This window comes from Phragmites australis, chromosome 2 (genome assembly GCF_958298935.1).
Source record: "Phragmites australis chromosome 2, lpPhrAust1.1, whole genome shotgun sequence".
Taxonomy (NCBI): domain Eukaryota; kingdom Viridiplantae; phylum Streptophyta; class Magnoliopsida; order Poales; family Poaceae; genus Phragmites; species Phragmites australis.
Genome location: NC_084922.1, coordinates 31,324,964 through 31,341,703, shown reverse-complemented (window position 1 = coordinate 31,341,703; position 16,740 = coordinate 31,324,964). Strand labels below are relative to the sequence as shown.

The 16,740-nt window shown below is 43.3% G+C and overlaps 2 protein-coding genes across 2 annotated transcripts; both read right to left on the bottom strand.

Moving 5' to 3' along the window:
• Positions 1–210: 210 nt before the first annotated feature.
• On the bottom strand, positions 211–3,111 carry LOC133908377 (transcription initiation factor TFIID subunit 7). The gene is made up of 5 exons (XM_062350373.1): positions 2,838–3,111; positions 1,327–1,460; positions 1,128–1,247; positions 964–1,024; positions 211–493 (listed from the first exon to the last, which is right to left on the bottom strand). Exons 1-5 carry the CDS (start codon positions 2,962–2,964, stop codon positions 333–335), a joined length of 603 nt encoding a protein of 200 aa, XP_062206357.1. The 5' UTR covers positions 2,965–3,111; the 3' UTR covers positions 211–332.
• Positions 3,112–4,093: 982 nt separating this feature from the next.
• On the bottom strand, positions 4,094–7,189 carry LOC133908376 (GTP-binding nuclear protein Ran-2-like). Its single transcript, XM_062350372.1, has 8 exons — positions 7,020–7,189; positions 6,840–6,909; positions 6,194–6,250; positions 5,991–6,108; positions 5,227–5,316; positions 4,963–5,142; positions 4,779–4,856; positions 4,094–4,531 (listed from the first exon to the last, which is right to left on the bottom strand). The coding sequence occupies exons 1-8, from the start codon at positions 7,020–7,022 to the stop codon at positions 4,462–4,464; spliced, it is 666 nt and encodes a 221-aa protein (XP_062206356.1). The 5' UTR covers positions 7,023–7,189; the 3' UTR covers positions 4,094–4,461.
• Between the last annotated feature and the right edge of the window lie 9,551 nt (positions 7,190–16,740).

Here is a 16,740-nt window from a genome sequence, read left to right as displayed (position 1 = left end):
CCTATTGCTAGTGGACCTTAGTAGGAACAGCTTGGACATCCGTCTAAATGAACATTCCGGATTTGCATCCGGACTAAGGGCAGTACGTCCTTCGTGCAAACGAGGCTCACAGCATTTGCATCAGTGTCGTACTGCCGCTATCACTTATCGACATCCGGCCCTACAATGGAGTGAACTCCCACATATGCTCAAGTCTAAATATTGTATTTAGATTGCACGATAATAATGAACAAGATGTATGAGTGACAACAAGCATCTTCGTAGTTACAGATATACACTCTGATTTAACATGGCTCGCATGGGCCACTGAAGCTGCACTACGCAGGTCCACTTCAATTCTCTGGATCCACGGACTCATCCGAGTCGCTCCTCTCAGGCTCAGCTTCCTCGCCATTTGCAGCAGGCTCTTGAACATCACGCTTGGGTGCACGAGCTGCTGCAGCTTTCTTACGATCACCGCCTTCCTCTCCTCCAATTACACTGGCATTCTGATCTATTGACTAGTCAAGGAACAATGCACATAGACTGAGACATAAAAATGGTGAAATATCCCCTTTTTGTATATGACAGAGAATCCTTACCAATGAACCAAATGCAGTCATGATAACTAGTAGCATCATGATAAATAGTAGCCGATACAGCTATTACATTATAAATATAACAACCTATGATGGACTCGATTGTAAACCTCCACTTCTGACTCATAACAAGTGTTGAAGTTTAGCTTTTAAAACATCTGAATGAAGCCACTATAATGACAAGCTTAAAATATTCACATCATTACCCTTGTCAAAGAGGGAGGGAACTACATATAAAAGAACCATTTTTCAACTAATGTTAGTAGCCAAAAAAGTGAGAAAACCTTAAAAAAAAGGAGTAACAAACAAAAGATATATCATTAATCCCACTGCTAGAATACAACGCATGCTAGCATTCGGTAAATAAAACCAAACAAAAGGATACTGACAGATACTCCGTGCATAATATTGATGAGATGCTTCTCAACTTGGTTAACAAGTTCTGCCTGCAAAATTGTGTAAGAAGAATCAGCGTTCTTCCTAAAAAAATGTTTCCATGGACACGAGCATGGGAAACGAATAGAGACGAAGGGCAATTAATTCGAATACATTCAAGTCGGGCTCTCTGCGGAAACGTCGCCTGCGTGCATCCCTCATTGGAGGAGTAAGCCCATGCTTGTATTCAACTCCTTCTGGAGCAGGATCATTTTCTTCTCTTACCATAATAATCTGTTTCAGTTTCAGCGGGTGATTTTTAAGATATAAAATTTAATAAAATAGGTGACATACAGTAATCTTACACTTTTACCTGACCAATATCAGCAGTTTTAATTAACACAGAATCATCATATGTCTTATATGACTCCACAACTGCAGGTAGATCCAAGAGAGATGCAGGAAAGCTCTCATTACCGATCATAAATGTACCGTTTCTTCCATCCTCTGTAGGAAGAAGTATACTATCAATCCAAAAGGTGACAATAGTTACAAATTTCAGTTCCAGAAGAGATATCCAATGTGATCTAGTTTAAGTTGTATACTCGATAAGAGGGATCATTGTGTTGTAGAAGCACTAGAAGAGACCAAATATACTATATGTACACATAGTGAATGTCAGACCAAAAAAATATCGTGAATCATATTATCAGCATCTCTAGGTAAAAAGTTTCTAGTAAGAAGCTTGCATTCCTAAATCCTAACTACTCCCTCCGTTCAGAAATAGTAGGCGTATTTCTTTTTAGAAAAGTCAAACTTTGTGTACTTTGACTAACATTTAGTCAAGTTATAACAATGTCTAATGTATAAAAATTATACAACTAGGTTCACGATTCAAAATGATTTTACACTATATAGGTTTTATAGCTATAAATGATATATTTTGTGAGAAAATCTTGGTCAAAATTCAACTTCGAAGACTGAGCCCAAAAGAAATACGCCTACTATTTCTGAACGGATGGAGTATGTATCATTTAAATATGACATGTTGACCACCTCATCTTATATCAAATTTATCTTTCCTTGCGTCACTAACCTAAGATTCATAGATTATCCGAAGGTAAAACAACCAATTGCAGAAATTGTGAGTCCAGATCAGAATGACATGCGTGGAGTCTTTTGCTACTTTGGCTATCAATTATTCTCAGACCCAATTATTCTGATGGAGTGAAGAACCTACACTTAAGCTTTTTAGGAAATTTCCAAACGAACAATTGCTGAAATGTGTATGCAAGCCGACTCGTGCTACATCGATAATCGCAGTACCAATTGAACAATCCAATAACAGCATACTTTAATCTATCGCCTAATAAATCTAAAGCAAGAACAATTACCTTCGCCATGACCTAAGCCACCTAGCAGTACGTTTTCTCACATCTCACGTGGCACAAGAAAGCGTGTGATGTCTGTCTTCAAACCCCTGCACCACGGCGTCGATTCCAACTACTGTGAAGAATCGAACCAGTAAATGGTGCCAAGCATTCCTAGGGCAGGACCCCAGCACGCCCAAGCCCCAAGCCCAACTCCCCTCACGCTGCGGCAATCTGCACCCGAGAGCCACCGCCGAGTAGCACCCGCACGGCGATATGGAAGCCCCCACCGCACCTGACCTGACTTGCGCATTCCGTCTAACAGCCTACGGGCATGTAATCCCACCAGCGACTTCATGTCAAAATCGCTAACACTATGGACCCCCGCCCCCGAATCGCGGTTTCCAACGAAGCTGCTGGCCCGGTACACGGTATGTTTTCGCACAGATAGAGAGTAGGATTCGCGGGAAAGGAGGAGGTAAGGGCGGGATAAGGAGACGGGGGGGCGCCTGACCTGAGAAGGAGAGGTCGAGGGATGGCTCATCGGCGTTGGAGGACAAGGCGGCGGCGGACTCGTTCATGAGGCGCTCGATCCGCTCCGCCACGGACGGGGGCACGCGGAGGACGAACTGCTCCTCCATCACCGTTCCACTTCCACCGGCGCGGGGTAGGGGGGGGGGGATCGACGAGACTCTCTCCGACTGAGGCGAGCGCTCGCCGGGATGAATCGCGCTGAGGACAGCCAATTTCCTGTGGTTCCCTTGGCCCCCTTGCGATTTATCGCTCTAGGGGAAACTAGAGAATTCCACGCGTCCGCTCTACTAGCCGACCCTCGGCGGATCTAGACGCTGACTGCTGGGTCCCGATTACTGACGGCCTCTTATTTTTTAATGTGATTGTGTGTGTCTCTCTATATATGTGTCACCGTTCAGCTGAGTCCAGCTTCAGATAGTTTCAACAAGAGATTTTAAATTTTGAGTTTGTTTCCAAGCATGCGTTTGGAATTTAGAATATCTGAAGTCAGTCAAGGACTTCAACGGTTTGTCGTAGTAAGGGTATCTCCAGTACTACAGTAACAGGAGATTTTAAATTTTGATTTGTTTCCAAGCATGCGTTTGGAATTTAGGATATCTGAAGTCAGTCAAGGACTTCAACAGTTTGATGTAGTAAGGGTATCTCTAGCAGATCTCCTATCCAGTGCTACATTACCCCCCGTAAAATACTGTACCACTCGAAATTTCTCTCGGTGGATCCTCTAGCCAGTCCAGTGCTGCAGTACTGTTACAGTGCTACGCTGCTACAGTATTACGGAGAGAACATGGCACTCTAAATTTGCCGAGTTACTATAGTAGCCGTAACACTGTAGTAGTACTGTTTACAGAGGTTGATAGAGGGAGAAGAAGAGTAGTAGAAGGTAGGAAATAAGGTAGTTGTTGGAGATAAAAAAAAATAAGGGATGCTGTAATAGTGTTAAAAGATGTTGTAATAGTGTTATAGAGGACGAAATTTTAGAGTATCTACTGAAGATAATCTAACCATTTTCCTAAAAAAGAAAAACAGTTTCACGGTTTCGCCTAGCAGAACATAGGCATTCGTAATCAGTGAGCTGGTTAATGTCCAAGAGTTCAGAATGATATATGTCCAGCGTGAAAAGGAAACGACTATGCACATTTGTGTGTTTGCTGACAGCCCAAATGCGTGTGAAGGAAACTGAACATTTAACAATGTCACCGTATCACCACCCAGGATATTGCTTGTGGTTTAGGGTACACTCTGCATGTAAATGTGTTTAGGGTACGCACTTTATTTTCTCAGTTGCCATGTCACTCTGGTTGTCAACCACCAAGTTTCACATGACCAATTTAGAAGAGCAATTAAACTAACAAACTAAAAGGCATAAATCATGAGCAATTTATGACAACAGCACTGGCTAAGTTAATTAAACTAACAAACTCAAAGGAGCTGGCTAAGTCACCAACACATCTTCGGCAACAACATTCGATGAAAATGTCATAACTCATTCTCAGCTCATCAGATACACATAGAAGAGAACAACCAGGATTCAACCCCTAACTCTAACAAGGATTTCAACCCCTACGGGTTCTTAAAGAAGGCATTTCCCATTCGCATGATCATCTCTATTCAATCAGGTCATCGTCGTCATCAGGGAGGGGTTGTGCCGCTGCTGCTGCGAGCTCAGCTTCATGCCTGAGATCATGGGGGGAAATACTGTTAGAAGTGTAGACAACAAAGTTGTTGCAGAGCGATTATCGCAAAGTTGAAGATGCTGCTAATTGTGAGATTTGGGATAATTTTAACATAAAATTATGTCAAGTTCAACCAAAATCCCATTGGAATTAAATTCAGTGAAGCAGAACTAGTTTCAGGACTCCATTTGAATACAATTTTTGCTGTTGCAGAATATCAAGAGTGACACAGAGATCGAAGCACTCACTGTTGCTGCATGGCCATATCAATCTGCACTTCTGGTGGCTTCAGGGCAACAGCCTCAACAAAGTGAAGGTTTTGATCCCTAAATGTATAAGTACCAGTAAAAAGTTAGTACAGCTACAAGGTCACAGCGTATCTGCTAAGTCAACAAAAAAAGCAAATCAAGAGGTGACCAAGTAGATAATTACCCTGCCAGCTTCCTTGCAAGGTAAAGGAATGGCTTCTCAAAGTTGTAATTGCTCTTGGCAGAAATTTCATAGTACTGCAGGTTCTTCTTCCTGTGGAATGTAACCTGCTTGGCTTTAACTTGCCTGTTCTTCACGTCAACCTTGTTACCACATAGGACGATGGGAATGTTCTCACACACCCTGCAATCCATGATTGGATACATGTAAAGTCTCCGATACGATCAATATATACTCTTTTATCAAGATTATAAATCTGAAACTAACCTGCACAAGTCTCTGTGCCATGTTGGTACATTCTTGTATGTCAGCCTTGATGTTACATCAAACATAATGATGGCACACTGACCATGAATACTGTAGAACAGTTAAAATTTCGTAAATATTAGACAAGATCCAAGATACATGAACCAAAATTTGACGGATTCGCACCACAAAACAGCAGATGGGATAAAGCTAGAAAATATTAACAAAAAAAGTTTGTCAAAAGATAACAATAGACAGAAAAGCAAAATATCAAGAGAATTTTGCCAGCTGCTCTGGGTGAATTCAGCACTACCACACAACAAGTGGACTGTGGACTTGCATGGAGAATGCGCCCACACAACAAGAGGACTGGACGCTAATGTGCAACCATACACATAGAAATCCACAAACTAGAAAACAATCTATTAATCAGAAGCATATGTGCAAGAAATGCACTGTTGGATACTAGCTTATAATGGGGATTTTAGGATATGCCATTTCAGGATATGCAACTCGATGTGTACATTTTCCACAAACAAAAAGGGAAAATCTTCTAACAAACCGCCAGTCCACCACATCATCAACATTAAGATTTAGGAAACCGATTCCAATTTCTTGGTGTATGCACCCAGAAAGTTCCAGCATACCCAATAACAACTGCAAAGGTACATTTGCAGACTGGAATGACAAAAAAATATATAAAGCGCCTTTCATGCATGGACATTAACACACGTTCAGTCAACTTCTAACACAGATAAACCACTAATCAAGCATGTATGACTTACTAGTAGCCATCCCTGAGGCCACCAAACTTCTCTTGACCAGCAGTGTCCCAGCAATAGAATCGGATTTTGCCACAGTTAGTGCTAAAATCTAGTGGGTGAACTTCAACACCAATGGTGGCTGTAATGGAAAATAAAATCAGAACTGCTATAATCAAGTTGTATGTTTTCCAGGGCAACGGTTAGGACATAACAATGACACTTACGTTCATATTTCTTCTCAAACTCGCCAGTAAGATGCCTTTTCACAAAAGTCGTTTTACCTGCAGGAAACGTAATGCAATAAGATACTGTTAACAATCAAAGAGAAAGCAACAACAAAACTGAGACAAAAGTAAACATCATTCCATACAAACACAGCAGTAGACGGCTACAAGTTAATAATGTCAGCAACACTTGCAAATTGAATCCACCCAGAAAATGGTATAACAGTTCAAAGGAAACATATCCTTGTTTAATAGACCTTGGTAGTTGAGATAAATTTAACTGATCAAAGGAAAACTTGTTAGCATCATCACTCGATGATATATCCATACCGTCGGTCTAAATCTAAACCATCACCGGCAACAAGATGTCCAGAACAATCCCTATAAGGTTAAAAATCAATCTATTCCCCGACTAAAACCTACGCCCACTCAAGCTAAAACCCCAAATTGCATTACGAAAACCAGGTCTTTTCTCTCAAAATCGCAACTGTACGTCTCAAACACGATCCACTACCCTGTTCGTCAGATCTCGCAGAGACCACGCCGACCAACACGGCCCACGCATCGAAACCTCATCTCCCAGCATACGGAAATGGAAAAAAAAAACCAAAATCATGTAAGGCGTAGAAAGGACGGAGAAAAACACCAGTTCCACCGTCGCCAACGATGACGAGCTTGAAGCTGGGGTAATCCACGACCTGCTGGTTCGGCAACGCCTGCGGAAAACCACACGGAACACACGGATCAATCAGACGACCTCATGACCTCCGCGTCTACAGACCAATCGAAATCCACGGATTATTCTGTTGCGGCCTTGCGCGCTCACCATTCCGGCGCTGCAAAATGGGACGCGCTTCGGGAGGAGCCGAGGGGGACGAGGCGGCGACGAAGAGAGGGACCGCGGAGGCGTCTAGAGAGTTCGAAGTGGACTTGGAAATGGTGAGCGTATGCAGCCGGGATAGGCGGAGGAGCGCTTTTATGACACGCCCGCCCGCCGCACCGACGGAGAAAAAAACGCGATTTCCTCTTAGGTAGCTCCGATGTTGGTTCACTCTTTTTTTTTTTTTTACTCTTCACCACTGAATACAACTGTAGTATCTGAACATGGACGCACACACTCACCTCTTATATACGCACTCACTCCACACACACCTAACACACGCACATACTAGCCCTACAACCTACAACTACACACAGCTTGAAGAAAACGTCCATCCAAAGATCACCAGGACCCATAAAAATTCCGTCACAAAGATTTGATTTTAAACATTTAAAATTTATCTTTAAAAACATTTGTAGTTAATTTAAACTCGTACCGTAAAGACTATACGCTGTTACTGCTCTTGAATTCAGTCTCACCCCTGGGTCTCCGATACACGGCATGGCTATTACTGTGCATTGTGAAATTGTTATAATTCTTATAAAATATTGAAATCAAAAATATAAAACTATAGTTGTGTTTTGTGTTATTCTAAGTTTCTTCTTCTTCATCTACAAGAGTTAAGTTATAAGCTTTTGATCTTTATCGTAGGAGCTTTAATATGGAACTCAAGATTGACGTGAAAAAATATGCTCTTGCATATTTAACTCTTACATTATCGGATCCAGTTAAAGATCTAATTGATGCCCTTCTTCTCTAACTTCCTTTTCTTGGGGGCTTTCTTTAGGCAAGCTTTCTTCTCCTTATTCATGTGTTGCTTTCTAACTACTACTTGTTCTTTCTGGACTACCACTTCTACGGCTGGAATATTGATGCTATCTCTTCCCCTCCTTCTACGATTGTAAGGTTAAGATTGACTATCATGTTGTGGATATGTGTGCGCTGCTATGTTATACGCTATCAGATTTTATAGTATATGAAATTTGGTTTTTGAATCTATGATGTAACTGAAGCTTAGTGTCATATTTTATGGCTTAGCACCTATTTTTTTGCTTAGAGCTATGTCATGGCAGTAAAGCTTGCTAATTTTCGTGATATCCGTCGCGAATTGGTAGTAAATAGAATTGACAGCAATGACTTGATTATGTGAATTTGATTGTTTTTGATGCGCTGTGATTTTGCCACTTATCAATTTAATCACTTTTTCATTAACTGAATGCATCGATCAGGTGGAAAACTCAGTGAATTACCTCGGCGAACCAAAGCGGTAGCGAGGTGAACGATGCCTGGGATTTGCGGCGTGCGAGATTAAGTGTGAACATATTAATCATTTCACGTCAATCTTAATATGTTATCAAAATAGTAAAAACCAACTCTTTTTAGGATAGAGAAAGCAATAGCTAGCTTTTATTATGGTGAGCCGTGCGACGGGCGGGCGTATCAGCGTGTGTTAGCTTCGGATGGACGCAGGTATCGGATGGCTTGGATTCCCGTCGGCGGGTGGGGGCCGTCGCTAGCTTTCCGCCCACGCGAGGTATCAGGCCCAGTTCTGGACTTCTGGTCCTACGCGCGAACGGCCGTCTCGTCCCTCCACGCCAACGGACACCTGCACAGCCTGCAGGCGTTACCAGGTTCTGTCGAGTGTTGGCCGTTGCATGCTGAGTTGGTGATCTTTACAGAAGATTTTTTTATAAATAAAAAATTATAAATATACTATCTGTTTTGAAAAATCAGAAAAAGTTACATTCCAATGCTTTTAAAATTCAAAACACTAATCATTGAAAAATATATAGTGTAAAGAATGTTATAATCTAACATAGGGCTAGATAAAAAACTTGAGGCTCACGAGCTAGCTCGGAAACATAGAGACTTGGCTTTGCTTAGCTCGGCTCATTGTCCAAACGAGTCGAGTCCGAACTACCTTGTTGGCTAGTTTCTGAATCGAGCTGAACGGAGCTAGCTTGCGAGCCAAACGACCCTATGCATGAGGGGGTCAAAGGGCTCGACCACAGGTCCTTACCATCTACAAGTCGCTCGTCACCAGTGGTGTGAGTTTAATCTCTACTCTAATTCTCTTCCTTATCCACTGTCTTGTCATCACATTGGGGTTGGATTTGCCTTCAAGTGTGTCAGTAAGTGTGTCTGGATGGCTATTAGATTGAATTTAGTTCTGTTAGGTCATCATCGCTGCGCCGTGGAGGCTGTCATCGCTCGTGCCATGCAGGCCATCGTTGCTCACGTGGTAGAGGTCGCCATCGCCCGCACCGTGGAGGTCGGATGTGAGCCCGCCGCTGCCCGAGCCGTGTTGGCAAGCTCACAAGGGACGTGAGGTCAACTCGAGCCAACAAACGAGTCGAGCCAGCATTTTAGCTCAGTCTGCAAACCAAGTCGAGCCGAGCCAAGCCAACATTCCACCGAGCTTTCACGAGCAGAGCTAAGGTGATGTTCTTATGGCTACGCTTATGTTCGTCCAAGGTGCAAGTGTGCTCCACCATTATAGGCACCTCCCAGTTTTCAACACACTTTCCCTTGAAGTCGTGCACCCACCATGGGCAATCCTACTTCATACACTTGACATCATATTCTTTTTTGCTTGACTTAACAACATAAAACTACCGACGAAACGATGTCACCCATTGAGTCATAACATCCTTCATGACCGAACTAGTAGGATACATAGCACCCATGATCAACTCATTTTGAGTATACTCCCAAAGTATCTGATTCCCCTCATTCATCATAAGGTTGTTAAAGTTGGGATTGTCCCAATCCGCGGGAACAGCAGCATCGTCCTCATTATCCGACATGTCACACTCAAGACATTCATCCACCTCACGATCATCTCGCTCAATATGTTCAATTAGAGAAGAGATTTGTTCTCCCTCATCTACCTCACCGGTCGACTTAGTCGGATAATCTAATGAATGTCCACCATTCGGATTGACATCGTCAGCATACTCCGTCTCATCACCCTCCTTCTCTGCGTACCCCCACCATCAATCTACCCAACTGCCTCCTTATTTGTCCATTGTATAAGCAACATAAGAGGTGTAGCAAACATACCATTAGGAAGATTGTAGCACCATCTTTAGGGCATGTATGTGATTTTGTTGATCAATGACAACATAGTCAATGGGACTAACATGTTTGTTAAGTATATCTTCAGTAGGTCTCATGGATGCAATATATTAAGAAGTCACCACAGCTGGAACAAAGATTGATTGAATAAGAGAAGTCCTAGGAAAATTGTTAACGTCGGGTGGTCCGACGTAGATGAGTTTGTACTTGCCGAAGCATTTTCCCTGGGTGTTTTGAACACGCTGGATGGTCCGACGCTCGGAGGTTTGTACATTTTGGAGCATTTTCAGAGGAAAGAGTTGAATATGTTACACAACAGGAGGTCTGGTGTTCGAAGTTGCACACGCTGAATGGTTGCGCCGGAGTATTCTTTGCAGGGAAGGTCTCAACGGCTACTTGGCGTAATTGTATACGCCGGATGGTATGACACTCTGAAGATGGTGCACACCGAAGCATTTTCAGTGGAAGGAGAAAATGCACAACAGACCAGATGGTCTAGTAATGAAGAGGTTGCTACGTCGAAGTGATTATTCCAGAGAAGGTCTCAATAGCTAGTTTGGCACGCCAGATGGTCCAGCGATGGAGATTGGCTACATTGAAGTATTTTGTACTGAGAGAAGTAGCGTGATTTAGCTCGAGCGTACACGCTGGATGGTCCGGCGATTGTGTTGAAGGCAACGTCAGAATATTCGATGTTCCGAATGAATTTGAGTGGGGTTCCAACAGCTAGTTTGTAGAGGATGTACACACTGGATAGTTCGATAAGTACAATCAATTTATACCAGATCATCCGGCGTATAAAGAAAAGTTGAGCCATTTAGACAATGGCTAGTCCGCAGGATTGAGGCTATAAATATCCCTCTATTCAGTCATTTAAAGGTGTGGCATTGTGCTAGAGTCAAGAGAAGCTTATATACACTCGAGAAGACTTCAAACCATCAAAGTGCTTAAAATTATCATCCCAGACAATTAAGCACAAGATTATAGAGAGATTAATGCTAATAGGTATTACTAGGTGTTGCTACCTATAGAGTGGATCAAAGAGTGATCTGACATTGTACCTAGAGGTACATCAGCACCAACACCTTGAAATCTTGGTGACTTGCTACACCTTAGGCTTTGGTGGCTCAAGCTTGTTGACCATTCGACTTGAAGTGGAGCGATGGCAAGAAGCTTGTACGAGGATGTAAAGACATTTGCCTTGGTGGCTTAAGCTTCAAAGTGAAGACAGCAACAAGTGACTAAAAGAGAGACTAGTGATGAAACCTTACCTTGGTGGCTTGGTGGCTCATCTGATTTGAGATCTTGCCTTGGTAGCTCAATAGTCATGACCGGAAGAGCCTTGGCGACCGAGAGCATATCTTGGATAGAGCTTTAGCATAGACTAGAGGTGACGTTTATGCAATCGATACCACAGGAGAAAATCCATTGTGCCGAGTTTACTCTTTCTACCTCATTTACGTTTCTGCATTTACACCTTGCAATTTACCTTTCTAGATAGGTTGAAATCTCTTTTGAATGGTAGAGTAAACACACTAAATAAGTCTATAGCACATTTAGGTAGAAATTGATATATACTCATCTTGTAAAGTTTTTAGAGTTGAATAGTTTTAAATGTCATAATTTATCTCCCTCTTAGGACGTCACAGATCCCTACAGGAGGCCAACATCTTTGCACAACAGCCTACAGGTACCTCCTCCACACTTGATCTTTCTCGAGCGGGTACACCTCCCAGTACACACCATCTCTCATACGGTTGTCCACAATACTAATGGTCATCTCTTGAACATCGTGATCTATTTTGAACCCCTGCATCAGCCAGACGTACAAGTGTTCGACACTTTTGTGCGTATGTTTAGAGATATCATTGTCCATTGACTAAAATACGGACATTACTACCCCTTCAGACCATATTTTATTTCACCGTCCCCATAAAAAATCTTAAACCGCCACAGATATGACATACCGAGCAACCATTGATAAAAACACTAACATTATTGCAGCAGAATAAAAATAATTATGTAAAATTACATTTATAATGAAAAATTCATTATAAACGTGATCCAACATGTATTCTATACTGCAACAAAATATTCTCGAATTGCTACATCAAACATGTCCAAATCCTATATATACTACTTAACTTACGACTATAATCTCTTCCACTTAAAAAAAAAATCTAGTAATTTCTACGCCCTCTTAAGTCCTGTCACCACATTGTGCCCTCACTCCTGGCCCAGAGCCCATCTGCGGCCCGTGCTCAGACCTACCTCTACTGTCGTCATGGCCTCCTCGATTGACGCTGCCGCCGCACCACCTCCAGAAGGAGAGATCCACCGCATAGCTCGCCACCACGTATAGGTGGTCCTCTGCGCCCATGACGCACTTGACGCCCGGACGGCCATTTTCGTGCCGATCTCCCATGCCATCCTCGCTGGCATGCTCTCCCTCCCATCCGCAACATCCCCACCGCCTGCTGCAACAACTGCTTCTCCTTCTCCGACCCCTCCACCTCCCCAGGGTCTACCTCCTCAACTTTGACCCTGCCGTGCTCAGCGCGAGATCCGGGACCTCGCGTGGAACTACCTCTCCTCCGTCTGCCTCCACTGCGCCGCCGGCATGTTCGAGGTGGTCCGTTGGTGCCTTGCGGAGGAGCCCGTGCCGGCCCCGAAATCTAACTTCCTGATGACAATTCCATTCAATTGCGCCGCTAAAGAGCCGGACGTGGCCACCCTGCGGTTGTGTGTTTGGGTTGGTGAGGTCGGTAAGTGTGGTGTTCAGTATGCCGCCAGTGCAGGGTATCACCACTGGAAGCTGACTAGGATCATAAGTTTGAGGTGTTGAAATTTCTTTACTTTGCGGAGTCGGCAAGTACGTGGCGACATGTGTACTTTGTAGGGAGGCTGTGTATGTCTCAGGTCTGAAGAAAAAGAAGGTTTTTGTTGGGGAGAAAGGCTCACACACCATGTTGGTGTCTTCTGAAAAAATAGTGCTGGCATGGTGCCCATCCTACAGGGGAAATCTGCCATTAGACTAGAGAGAGTGAATAAATATTTTATAATTTTTTATAAAATAGATGGTTTATTGTTTATTCACTCAACGTTACTCAAAAACGTAAAAACAGAAACATAAACTTTAAAGAGAAAACGAGAAAGAAAGTTTTAACGCAACATAACTTTATGAATGGAATATGAACTATAGTCTCTATTCAAGATCATTTGTCTTTATGTAAAAAAAAATGAAACTTGAATGAATCAAAAACAAAAAGACAGTCATCGAAAGAAACAACTCTCCAAGTTGACAGTGTAGAGACAAAGATATTCCAGACTCTCTTAAATATATGAGTATATGAATATTTATGTCTCTAGCAATAAGAAGAATTACTTCATAAAGGTGAAAAAATGCAGCTCAAAAAGAAAAAAAATCACAATCGAAAAAAAAACTTGCAAGAGAACCAACAGAGAGACTAGAATGAAAGAATTCAAGCATATGCAAAGACATAAACTTTATTATTCAAAGATGCGAGTCCTATTTTAAACGAATTATAAGAGCAGCAACTATATTTGCATGTCAGTATGTGCTATTACATATATCACTCAACAGTTTCTACTCTTGGTGCAGAAGTCATATCAAGGCAGAGAGCAAGAGTCTATCGGGAAAGTTTGTTGACTCCTTGGAGATGCCTGCTAGATTTTGGTATGAGTTTGTTATGGTTTTACTTCTATGAGATATATTTACCGTGATAAATGGCTGACAAAACAAACAATTTTCATCTCAAGGCATGCTCATTGTTTTTTTTTTCCTTCTATTTCAGGATGTTACTTCTGATATCATGCTTTAAACAGAAGTTCACCAAAGTATTCTCTGATAAAGAGATTTTGGGCTCACAAAATGTATGTTACTAATTTGTATTGCATCATCAAAACATTTTATAGACTGGAGCGGTTATTAGTTGTCAGTCCATTGTATTGGTTGCTAATTTACTGAACCGAAACTCTTGTGGTGCAAGGTACAATAGAAGCAAGGAGTGGTTCACACTTATGCTACTAAAGTTCTATACTTCGACAATTTTGGCTCATTTTAGAGTCATCAACAATATTATCATGTGCAAATTTTTAGCACATGTTGTAATACACATACATTCAACTAGTATGTTTAAATCCTACATCTAATATCTAACATATGTCTAAATACTATAACTAATTGCTAAATGTGTACAAACAGGATCTAATTGCTATACTATGTCTAACCCCTCCCTCTCTCGGCTAGGTGTGGTGCAAATGGTGGGTTGATGTCGGAAGGGGCGCGTCGACGCTTCTGTATACCCAGAAGATCTCACCCACTGAATGAGCGAGACTGTAACATCCTGAGTTTTAGCATATTAATTAATAACAAAAATTCAGTGCAAATTTATTTTTTTTAAAAAAATACTAGTATATGAATTCTTATATGTTTATTGGTTAAGTATTCCAAGATGCACCAAATATATTTTAAAGTAATATCTACCTTAAGTGGATTCATGCACAATTGGTTTATGGATTTTATTCTTCTTGAGAGGAGATTTGAATTGTACATCTCTCGCTTCAAATCTTTTCTGAGTTTATATTCAGCTCAAATCCAAATTGAATTCAATTTCTTCCTCATGAATCAAGATCCTAGTCCAAACCACAATTCAAATATGTTTATTTGAATTGATATGCAAATCCAGATTCAAATATTCTGAATTGAATTTAAACCTAATTTCTAATTCCCTTTTTCTTTTTTCTTTCTTTTTTTCTCTTCCTAGGCCGAGTTTTTCCTTTTACCTTTGCGCGGCCCACAGCACTCCGGCCCAGCCCTCCTTTTCGCCCCCCCTCTTCCTTCATCGCGCTGGGCCGCGACCACGCGATCAGCCCGTTCGGCCTGCGCGCCCCTGCGCTCGTGCATTGCTGGCGCAGAGTTGCCTCTGCCACTGCGCGAGGCCCAATGGCGAGCACCGCTGTCGTGCCGTGCTGCGCCTTCGCGCCCTTGCCACCTCTCTGCACCTCAGTCCCCCGCTATAAATAGCGCAACCCCCAGCTTCTCCTTTTCCCCCTTTTCCCCCACTCCCCGCCACCGCCGCAGCCATTGCTCGCTACCGCAGCTCGCCACCGTCAATCCACCGACCACGTGCTGCCGAGGAGCTTCAGTACCTTGCCGCCGTCCTTGTGCCGCCATCCAATCGCCGAAAGCCCAATGGGAGCCCGCCCGAGCTAGTAGCCAAGCAGCGCCGCCATCGCCTCTTCGACGAATCACTGGCCATAGATAGCGTGTAGGCGTCCCCGAGGCTCCCTCTTAGCTTATCGCCGCGCGCTGCCGTGTGGCTGTCTCTGCCGTCGTGCTTGCGCTCGCTGCCGGTGTGTTTCTCCTTTGTAGTGTGGCCCAGTCGTCCCACCGTGATGCCTAGAGGTGCTAGGCCTCCTTCCCTTGCAGGTTGGCACCTCCCAGTGTAGGGGAGGTGCTGCTCAATCGTCTCGCGCCACTGCGCTTTCCTCCATCTGTCGTCTGGTAGTGCCTCCGTTGCCGGCCGCCAACGACGAGCTCCCCTTTGAGAACGCCGTGCCCTGTAGTATCTCGGCGTCCGCTCGTCGTCGTGAGTCTTTGGCCGGAATGCGCCGCCGATGAGCACTCTGGCACAGCTCCGCCGCTATTCCTCGCCACCAGGACGTTGTCCCCCTTCGCCGCCCTGTACGTCCGCACGCCCACGTGCGTGCATAACCAGGCCGCCATCCGTGCGCTAGGCAGCCTAGCCAAGCCAGCCGTGGCTCGGCCTAGTGGCCGGCTGGCCTGCCAGGCCGGCCCGACTGCCAAAGGCCTTGAGCCCGTGGGCCAACCCAGAAACCGTAGCCCGCTAAACCACCCAGCCCGACACTATGTAGCCCAAGCTTGGCCCGGCCTATCTAAGCTTAGCCCTGGCCCAATCTAGGCCCATCTCGGCCCATCGGGTACTGTTCATATGGTCCTGGGGTTACTGTTTATGTGGGTCCCACTCATGAATAGTGCTATTTTGTAATTTTCTAATTTAATTTAGATTAAGTCTTCTAGGAGCCGTAACTTTTCCATTTTGGCTCTGATTTCGGTGATTCTTTCGCCAAAATTCATCTAAAATCGAGATCTACTCATCCGTCACATTGTGATAGGCATTAGGACTTATTTGGTTTTCCATTTGGTGTTAATTGATTCCTTTCTAGTATAGCCATTATTGATCGTAGTTGCAAATGCAGAGCAACCAGAGTTCTACGAGTGCTGCACATGAAGCATCAGGGACGAGGAGGATCCTGACTACAACCAAGACTCTGAAGAGAACTTCGGAGAAGGCAAGTCCTATTTCCTTGATCATATTGAACTTATGTTTTCAACTAATCTATATGATCAACTAAAATCGGACTTATTATCGTATGTGTTATGTATTACGCTTTTACAAACTACTTATAATAGTTAATCCTATCAAACGCATGACATGTCTTGAATACTATCATCCAGAATACATATCACCCCAGGATTACCTGTCGTTAACTATATTAACGTCGGATGATGCCATGATATCTAGCATGCTTAGGATTGAATACG

Excerpts from the sequence above, each read along its gene's own strand:
- LOC133908376 (XM_062350372.1), bottom strand. Across the intron at positions 6,251-6,839 it reads CGTTGGCGACGGTGGAACTG|GTAAAACGACTTTTGTGAAA; the intron begins GTGTTTTTCTCC and ends CGTTTCCTGCAG. Across the intron at positions 4,532-4,778 it reads GATATGGCCATGCAGCAACA|GCATGAAGCTGAGCTCGCAG; the intron begins GTGAGTGCTTCG and ends CCATGATCTCAG.
- LOC133908377 (XM_062350373.1), bottom strand. The coding sequence starts at position 2,964 with ATGGAGGAGCAGTTCGTCCTCCGCGTGCCCCCGTCCGTGGCGGAGCGG. Across the intron at positions 1,461-2,837 it reads CCTCGACCTCTCCTTCTCAG|AGGATGGAAGAAACGGTACA; the intron begins GTCAGGCGCCCC and ends TTCTTCCTACAG. Across the intron at positions 1,248-1,326 it reads AAACTGCTGATATTGGTCAG|ATTATTATGGTAAGAGAAGA; the intron begins GTAAAAGTGTAA and ends AAACTGAAACAG.